Source organism: Etheostoma cragini, chromosome 2 (genome assembly GCF_013103735.1).
Source record: "Etheostoma cragini isolate CJK2018 chromosome 2, CSU_Ecrag_1.0, whole genome shotgun sequence".
In the NCBI taxonomy this organism is placed as follows: Eukaryota; Metazoa; Chordata; class Actinopteri; order Perciformes; family Percidae; genus Etheostoma; species Etheostoma cragini.
The window spans coordinates 29,199,954-29,209,953 of NC_048408.1; the positions used below are offsets into that span (position 1 = coordinate 29,199,954).

At 42.1% G+C, this 10,000-nt stretch overlaps 1 protein-coding gene across 3 annotated transcripts in view; it reads right to left on the bottom strand.

Moving 5' to 3' along the window:
• The window catches only part of socs7 (suppressor of cytokine signaling 7), a 14,307-nt gene extending 9,438 nt beyond the window's left edge, over positions 1 to 4,869 (bottom strand). Inside the window, exons 1-2 of one of the 3 annotated variants that reach the window (XM_034900848.1) lie at positions 2,908 to 4,869; positions 717 to 796 (exon numbers count right to left, since the gene is read on the bottom strand). In XM_034900848.1, coding sequence (XP_034756739.1) covers positions 717 to 796; positions 2,908 to 4,472 — 1,645 coding nt within the window. In that variant the 5' untranslated portion in view covers positions 4,473 to 4,869. The remainder of the gene's footprint in view (positions 1 to 716; positions 797 to 2,907) is intronic. The other 2 variants (XM_034900858.1, XM_034900868.1) reach the window with 2 other exon arrangements.
• Between the last annotated feature and the right edge of the window lie 5,131 nt (positions 4,870 to 10,000).

Sequence of the window (10,000 nt, forward strand, 5' to 3'; positions counted from 1 at the left end):
TAGGGGGTGTATACTTATGCTCCCTGTATTTTAACATAGGGGGTGTATACTTATGCCCCCTGTAATTTAACATAGGGGTGTGTATACTTATGCCCCTGTATTTTAACATAGGGGGTGTATACGTATGCCCCCTGTATTTTAACATAGGTGGGTGTATACTTATGCCCCCTGTATTTTAACATAAGGGGGTGTATACTTATGCCCCCTGTATTTTAACATAGGGGGGTGTATACTTATGCCCCTGTATTTTAACATAGTGGGTGTATACTTATGCCCCCTGTATTTTAACATAGGGGGGTGTATATTTATGCCCCTGTATTTTAAGGAAGAACATTTATTTATTTACAATACACAATTCATTCACAAAGAAAATTGGTGTCCTTAAAAAGTTGGATTTTCCTAATTTTTTTTAAATTAAGGCCTTAAGATCAATTTCCAAAAGAAGTTTTTTTATTCCTCTTTTTAATCGACTTTAGCATGGGGGTGTAAACTTATGCAAGCCACTGTATTTGAGGACGTCACCTTGAGCTTTAGGAATGTTAACGGGTATTTTTCTCCCTTTTCTGAGATTTTAAAGATGAAACTATTAACAGATGAATCAATAATGAAAAAAAACTTCAGTTGCAGAGAGTTTGGAGTCCGGGGGCTTGTTTTTTTTACCCAGATCAGAAAGCATTCGTGAAGGGAACCAGAGTTCCAGCCGAAGCATCCCTTACCAGTGAAAGCAGAGAGGGAGGCAGAGAGGGAGGCGGGGGAGAAGGCACTGTGGGCCCTGGTCAGTCTGGGCTGGCTGTGGCTGCAGGACAGGCATCAAGGCAGGCACAAGAAGAAGAAGAAAAAGAAGAAGAAGAAGAAGATGAGACGAGAGTCAGAGTGCAGAGTGCAGGGAAGGAGAAGTGTTAAAAGCTGCAGAGGTGAAATTAGTTTTTCTAGTGGGGCTTTTTTTTGTTTTTTTGGGGGGTCTTGCAGCTTTCTAACTTTTTCCGTTTGATGCTCTCAGCTCCGGCAGTCAAGACTTCTGAAGCTAAGTTTCTTTAATCATAGCCTTCCTTCATTGTGCTGTTGTGGATAATGACTCAGCACGGACGGATAGAAGGTGACAAGCCACAAAGCTTTACAAATAAATAAAGAATACTCTGCGTTTTGAACATTCAGCATAGAAAAAAACACTTTTGGATGTCTGAGAGAATGCCAATACGCTGAGGAGTTAATTTAAGCTATTAAAAAACAATGATCGTTCAAAAAAAAGAAAACGGGTCCACAGCAGAATAGATCAACACTTTGAAATAGATCCACTTGTTCTGGACTGATGAGTCCTGACAAACAATGACTGGATATGTATATATACCTAGGCTACCTATCAAATCTGTTAGGGTTTTCTTTCTGTTCATTTCTTCCACACCCAAACTCATTTTTTTCACTCCATGGTCTCCCATTTGGGGATTTTCTAATTACAAACCTAAACAGAACAGAGGAAACTTATGAAGGGACACTTAAAAGCAGAAGTATTGCACATTGCGCTGCTGGTTTTGCAGTGTAACACATGGTTCAGAGCTTGGCCTTGATTGCTCCCCTGGGATGATTTTCAATGTGTCATCCATGCAACCTCTCTGTTGGTGCATGTAAAATACGTATTTAAATTCACTTTTTTATAGGCCTATACAAACTTATACTGCATGTAGGAGTTAAATATCCTTGTTTGGCAGCTGTATTTGAGAGCAACAAAAAGCCAAAGTCACATTCCTTGTATGTAAATCAACTCTTTAACTGTCTAATCTTGGACCGTTTAGGGCCATGTAGAGCTGCTCATCTGATTGCAATATCTGTCTGTTTTTTCCCCATGATTGCCCCATACTGTACTCCTCTTATAGGGTGTTCTAATTTCAAATCTTAAAGGAGAATTACAGTCAATTCCAACACCAACGCCTCCTGTTGGGGGGTTTAAAACTGGTTTTTAGCCTCTAAATATGTTCAAAATTTCATTAAAGTGCCCCCCCATGTGAAGTTATTCATTCAGAGGGAACACAGTGAATCGCAAATGCATGAATGCTAATTCAGCTCTATTTAGTTCCTGTGTTTATACTGCAAGGAGTGCTTCGGGACCGTCTACAAACTACAACACCGAAAGGAGATAAAAACACATTTTTAAAAATAAGAATGTGCTTAGTTTTTAAAAGTAAGTGCTGTAGTACAACTAGCAGGAGAGGAGTTATAATTGAGGTAAGTTTAGAGACACCACCTTATTTTTTCATTAAATTGATAGTCTACATATTTTTGTTTTATCTCTTTTCTGTGTTGTAGTTTGTAGACGGTCCCTTAGCTCTCTAACTGCAGTGTCAACACAGGAACCAAACATAGCTGAATTAACACAACTTTCATGCATTTCTGTCACATCTACAATAGTCAGATTCACTGTGTTCCCCTGGAAGATATGACTGCACTTTTAATGACATTTTGAACATGTTAAGAGGCTAAAAACAAGTTTACAACTTGCCCTGTTAGAGCCTGTTGGGTGCTAACTCTAGCAGGAGGATAACTCGGTGTAGGCAGCACTGATTGGTTTAGTTATTGTCTTAACTGACAGCACTCCAAATCTACAAACAACAGACCTACATGTTGAAATTGACCGGAATTCTCCTTTAACACCACCTGTGATTAGACACTTTTTTCACATTGCTCCCCTGAAGTGCAGTTTGGGTCTCTGGTTAGACCCAAACTGCATTTCGTTGCCTTGTACCTGTACATGTGTAATGACAACAGAGTTGAATGTAATCTAATCCGAAATGGTTGTTTTTATTGTGTCATTCATGCAGGCTCTGTTTGATCTTCCTCTTACTGAAAGGGAAATAAAGATATTAAATTGTGAGACCTATCTTGGACTGTTTAAGTCCAGGTGGAGCTGCTCACCTGTCTGCGTCATGCTCAGCTCCCGCGTGGCTCGCCATGTCCACCAGACTCCCGGCAGAAGACACGGAGTAGGACACCGAGGGCCTCTTGTCCAGCAGGTGATTGGAGCCGCTGCAGCTTTTAGTCCGGAACAGTTTGCTCAGGCGGATCTTTAACGAGCCCTTTTTGGACTTCCCTGGAACTTTGAGGGTCTTTTCTCCACCCGCGGCCCAGCTGCCTGTGGGAGTCCGCGGCGCGCTGGCGCACCGCTCCGGCCGCCTCCTGGGTGTCGACGCCTGGCTCAGGTTTGGGCTTGCGGCCCACGGTGAGCTCTGGACCGGTGTAGGTGACGTGGCTGGAACCTGGGCGACAACCTCTGAATCGCCAGAGTTTCCCTGCTGCGAGAGCCGGCTGGTTATGTTCCCGTGGAGGCTGCACACCTGCGCGCCAAGGTGCGCTGCCGCTGGCGCCGATTCGGTCGCCGCGTGGGCCATCCCCTCCACCTGCCTCCTCAGCTCCACTTGGAAGCTGCTGATGGAGAACGCCCCGGACATTTTCTGAACTATTTCCCTTTTCCTGTTGAGTAAAAACTCACGGCGTCCGTTCTCATCATCCGGCTCACCCTCCGGACACTCGTCCATGGCCAGGCCTGCAACATCCCCGCTCCCCAGCCCCTCCAGCACCAACAAAGCATCGCTGGTTTCTGTCGGGTCATCCCCGTGCTCCACTCCCCTTCCTGCCGGCCTATGTGAACCCTGACACGAACACTGCGGGAGCTCCCCTGCTTTGAACAGCATCTTGGGTACCGCGCCGACCCCCAGCTCCCCGAACCGTCGGGCCAGCTCGAACACGGCTCCCTCTCTGTCCCTGGAGGCGCATCCCCATTTAGAGTCTATCACGGTGAGAGGGCTGGATGTCTCCGACAACAAGGGCCACTCGGGCGGGGTGGTGATGAGTCGATGCCGGCGGCATAGCTCCGCAGCTCCCTGCATCTCCGCGGCTACAGAAACCGGCGGATGCGCTCCCCATGTCCGGTCCAGCAGGCTCTGCTGCTGCTGCTGAACGTCTCCGGGACTCCGAGTGTTGTTATTGACAGCCGGGTCGGAGCAGACTGCAGACCCCGGGCTCTGGTCCAATCCCAGAGCATCCCTCGGTTGATTCCGTCGGTCTAATTCTAAAATCCCTTCTCCGTTCCGCATTATATTGGAGAAGACGAGCAGCTGAGGCCGTAGGCCGGGGCTGGGAGCGAAGTCAAATCCCTGGGCCTCCATGGGGCTCTGCGGCGGAGGAGGCGCCGACAGCGGGGCTCGGCTCTCCGTCACCCCGGAGTCAGGTGCAGCCGTGCCCTCACCGCTCGGCTGGGCTTTGTTCAGACGGCTGCTAGGATGCTCGAGGCCCGCGGTCGGATCTCGGCTGATATCCAAACCCGCTTTGACGCCGCTGTGAGCCAGGACCTCCTTCCCCAGCCCCGCCACCACTCCTCCCGGCGGCAGATTCCCGTTTTCCGCGTCCAAGCGGTCATCCTCGGCCGCGGAAACCAGGCGCATCAACACAAAATCGGGCGACATATCTTGCGTGTTGTTCATAATTATTCCTCAGGGTCGCGAAACGAGAATTGTCGGGCGATCTGCTCTTCACATAGCTAACCGCGGAGATCTCGTTCCTATAATAAAGAACGGGCCGAGCCGCCGCTGCCTCCCATAAATAGGCGATGAGCGAAATTGCCAAACAATATATCACGCGTTATTTTCATCCTCCTCTTCTACGACAGCACAGCATCCATCTGTCAAATGTTGGCGAAATGAGAGCCGTGTGCTCCGGGCAGCAGGCGGAGCCCTGGGTCAGACATGCGGTCGGATTTGAGTCGAATAAAAAACCAGTAGAGTCTCCGGTCAGTGCCCACAGTCTGCCTCTGTGTTCCCAGCCAGGCCCCACCCGCTCCTCCTCCGCTCAGCCCATAATACCACTTTATGAGCACCGATGATGGGAACTATAAATTAGTCTGTGGCGTTTTAATATCTCAGGGCTTTACCTGATTCAGCCCCGCATCTGAACGGCTGATTTCTGTTCTCATTCTTTAAAACGGGACAAAAATAATAAATAACAAAAAGAAAAGGTGTGTTAGTGTTTTCATATTTCAGTAGCCTATTTTAATAATATTCAATCAGGAATCAACATCAACAACTGTGGTGTTTCTGCAGTGCACAGCTGCAGGTTTGCATGTTATTCGTTTTATCTGCATTCCTATAAAATACAGATAAGACACCTATGAGATACACAGGGAGATTGGTTTGTCTTTTATTTATTTTGTGTAAACAAATGTATATTTTTGCTACAACATCCATGATATGGATTATATATAAATTCAAAGATGCACCACAGAATATTTGGTGAAATCAATGTTTTTGTTAACCCTCCTGTTGTCCTCGGATAGAATTTGACACCTTTAAAATAGGTCCATATCTGAAATATGGGTTTCTTTTTAACCAAATTATAACAAAAAATGGATTAGACTCCATACAACGCTCTTTGCACTTTCATTTCTGACTAAACTCATCTGTACTTTCTTCTAATCTTAACTATTAGTCAAAATCACTCATAATTTCTGCTTTTTTAACTCAATTATTAGGTATAATTCTATGTAAATGAGGGTTATTGACCATGAATTCCAAAAGTAGTGTAAAACTATGGGTAGTAAGGTGATGTTATTGGGAAAATAAAAATTATAGTAAAAAGAAATCTGAAAAAAATGTCAAATTTTGCCAACCAAGGGTTAAAGTTGTGGTGCGTTTCACTGATTGCACATATTAAAGAGGCACTCCCCTGATGATGTCACAGTGATGTCATCGCGTCATTTTTGGGGATTTGTCTTGAGGCCCTGTTTACACGTACATGGTTATTTTTTGACAAACGGAGACATTTCCCTTGGTTTGTGCCATTCGTTAACACGCAAACGGAGAATTGGCCTCAACTGACAGCCTTTGTTGTGTTTGATGCTAACTTGTAGCTAAGCTAGCATTCATTTCAAAACTGTTTTAGCTATCTGTGGTTGTTTGAGTGCTAACGTTAGCTCAAAACACCATTCAACTGACAGCCTTTGTTGTGTTTGATGCTAATTTGTAGCTAAGCTAGCAGTCATTTCAAAACTGTTTTAGCTATCTGTGGTTGTTTGAGTGCTAACGTTAGCTCAAAACACCATTCAACTGACAGCCTTTGTTGTGTTTGATGCTAACTTGTAGCTAAGCTAGCAGTCATTTCAAAAAATGTTTTAGCTATCTATAGTTGTTTGATTGGTAACGTTAGCTCAAAACACCATTCAACTGACAGCCTTTGTAGTGTTTGATGCTAACTTGTAGCTAAGCTAGCAGTCATTTCAAAACTGTTGTAGCTATCTATGGTTGTTAGATTGCTAACGTTAGCTCAAAACACCATTCAACTGACAGCCTTTGATGCTAACTTGTAGCCAGCAGTGAACCAACTTGGTTAAGTAGGTCCATTTTCACTGTATTGACATTACAGAAGTCTCTCGTTAGCCTCTTGTATGCTACTTGTCATGCGTGACTCACATCTGCACTCGACTCACATCGGGGAGTGACACTATTTTAGGGATTCCGATTGGCTAACGTGGCCTTGACCTTCTCGTTACACTGCCACCCACAGGTTTAGCGTGCTCTTGACAGCATTGAAAGCATACTACATGGGTACATGTAAATTAGCACTTTTCTGAATCCTATTATTTTTGAAACCAGAGAGGTTAAAATGTCCGTTTATGAAAACAGCCGCCCGCTAGCAATCAAGATATGAGACGTTAGGCACATACTTGTTGATTTTTGCTGTTGTTGGTGAAAGCCTGTTAAGACTTAAAGGTGCACTTTGAAAGACAGTAACGCTGTCCCGCTGAAATTAGATTTATTCACGACTGGTTTATGTAATATGTTCTAGGTTAAGGGCAGTGTTTCTCACTGTGGTGGAGTAGATTTGGTGACCCCTAAAACTGTGATCTTCTACATTAAAACCACGACTACATTATGTTGTCTAAATTATAACAAACAAAACACCTTTTAATCTATACACAAAACTATCCTTTAGTCCTGCTTCACATCATTATCTAACGAGGCATGCAGTAGGAGTAGGAGGGAGTTTAATTTTACCTAAAGTAAAAACTAAGTCAATTCAACGTTCAGTCAGGTACAGAGCAATGTGTGTGTGTGTGTGTGTGTGTGTGTGTGTGTGTGTGTGTGTGTGTGTGTGTGTGTGTGTGTGTGTGTGTGTGTGTGTGTGTGTGTGTGTATGTATGGAACTCTCTCCCAACGACTATCAAACACAACTCTCAGTATGGCTTTAAAAAAATCACTTAAGACATATTTATTTCAAAGGAATTAAATATTTAATATAAAATTAGTTGGGCTTTTGTTATCGTATTTCTTAAAATAGATTCATCTATTCGGAGTGGTGTCTTTCGTTTCATTTCTTCTATTAATTGTGTTAACTGTGAGATATACTTATGATTTGTATTTTCCAATGTATGTATGTCTCTTTGTGTAATGAAATGTCATAATGAGTACTGTCAAAGGATAAATTGTAGGACCCCGGGAAGAAGAGCATTTAGTGTATGCTGAAGCTAATGGGGATCCAAATAAAACAAACAAACAATCTGACACACACAAGAAGTGCAAACTGCATTGTGAGCGCATCAATGTAAAACACATGTTGGCTACGTCTGATTGTGAAGCAATCTCGTCACAATCTGTTAGTTTGAACTTGAATTACATTTACCTGATTCCACCTTCTTCAGTATTCTTAGTACTTTGACACCCATGATTTTATAGCTTACCTTTAATGAAGTGGTGTTGGGGTTTTCTGGCTTTCTCCCAGATCTCTGACTGAGTTAAGAACAAGTTTATTATGTCCTCTTTAAGAGACTTGTCACTCTTTCAACCTCAGTGTTTTTCGCGCTTATTCTTGGCTGCACTGACAAATCTTCATTTTCTTCTAATGAAATCTAACTCCGGTGACAAAAATAGCCACAAAATTACCACAAAATGTCTGACATTGTGTTTGCAGCCCGGTAAAAACAGATTAAAACCATATTTTATCTAAATTGCAGTCACAAAACAGGAAGTAACAAAAAGGAATCGTGTAAATATGGACGTCAAAATCAAACGTGTTACATCTGAACCCCTCAAACGTTTCCTATTACAGCTTATTTTTTAAGGGGAGGCAGTAGCTCAGTTTCTACGAACTGTGAGTTAGGAACTGGAGGGTCGCGGGTTCAAGTCCCCGTACGGACCAAAGTCTAGACTGGGGACTGGAGAGATTCTACTTCAACTCCTGGGCACTGCCAGGTACCTCTGTGCAAGGCACCGTAACACAATTTAATTGCAATTTCCCCACTGGGGATCAATAAACTTAAAGTATAAATTATTAAAATAAAATTATTATTGGACTTTGATTGTGGCTCCTCTCCTCACTGATCCCTGTGTGGTATGAGGAGCTTAAGGAAAAACTTAGATCAGCATCAGATCATTCACAGGTCAAAGGTCACAGGTCAGGGGACGGGAATATTCAACTAGTCATTAATAACCTGGCATTTAAGAAGCTGCAACCAGAGAATTTTGTTTTTATTTCATGAACAAAAGGATTCAAACAATATATAGATTATTAAAATGTATGGGGATTCATTTATTAGTCTTTTAGTTGATTAATCTTTTGCAGCTCTAGAACTTCTCCTTTAACCCTCCTGTTGTCTTTGTGTCAAATTTGACCCCTTTTCATGTCAGAAATTTGGGTTTCTTTTCAAACAAATTGTCCAAAAAAGTAACGTGGATGGTTCCCTAGAACGCTCCTCACAATTTAAATAAATAACTAGTTCACTACTTCCATTGAATGTGGGTGAATTTGGAGAACAAAATATTTGATAAAAGAACTTGAAACTTTAAAAATGTTAAAAAAAAAATATATATATATATATATATATATATATATATATATATATATATATATTAATATATATAAAAAGTGTCAAAAAAAGACAAAGGTAAATAAATGTGACTAAAATGTGGACACATGTAAAAAAGAAAAAGTGAAAAAAAAGTGAAAAAAAAGTGAAAAAAAAGTGAAAAAAAGTGACAGATGTAAAAAAAAGTGAAAAAAATTTGGGAAAGAACCCACAAAAATTTCAAAACGCTCAGAAAAAGTTGACAAACGTTGAAAAAATTACAAAAACATTGGGGGAGGGACAGAAAAGTGTCAAAAAAGACGAGTTTTTCATTTGAAATTTTGACTCAGAAGAACAAAAATTTGCAGGTTGGCGGGAAGACAACACAAGGGTTAACGTTTCTCACAGGAAACCAAAAAAAAAAGAGGATGTGGGGTTTCTGTTAAAGAAAAAAACATTTGATAAAAGAACTTGTGTGTGACAAATGTAAAAAAAAAAGATAAATCTAAAAAAAAGACAAATGTCAATAAAAGTGAGTAAAATGTGAAATATAACAAAAAAAGACAGAAGTGACAAAAAAGTGAAAAAAAATGTAAAAAAAATCAAAAATTTCAATATTTGGGGGAAAAAAACACATTTTTTCCCTTTTAAAACTTTCAAAAGGATCGGAAAAAAATCAACAAAAAAGTGACAAAAACATCGAGGGAAAGACACAAAAGTGTTGAAAAAGACGAACAAAACGTTGAGAAAAAAGGTTTTTCCTGTGAAATTTTGACTCATAAATATAAAAAAAATTGCAGGTTGTCAGGAAGACAACACCTAATAGTTAATGTTTGTTACAGGGAACAAAAACAAGAGGATGTGGGGGTTCTCTGTCAGAGCGCCCCCTGGTGGCCGCGGGGCCTCGGGAGTCTCAGACAGGACCGAGACGACTGAGGACTGAGGAAGGAAAGCCAGTGGAGGAAGCGAGGATGCAGTTTAAGGAGACGTGACATTGATGTAACTGAACTGGGAAGAACCCCAACGCCGACCTGATGGGGTGCACTGACGTGGAGCAGCCGGCAGATGGCGCTGGAGGACCTCCAGAATCCAGAAGGTGGATCCGGATCAGAATGAGAGAGTAAGTGAGGAGCCATTAATCCTTCCTCTGTGTGTGTTTTGTGTGTGTGTGTGTGT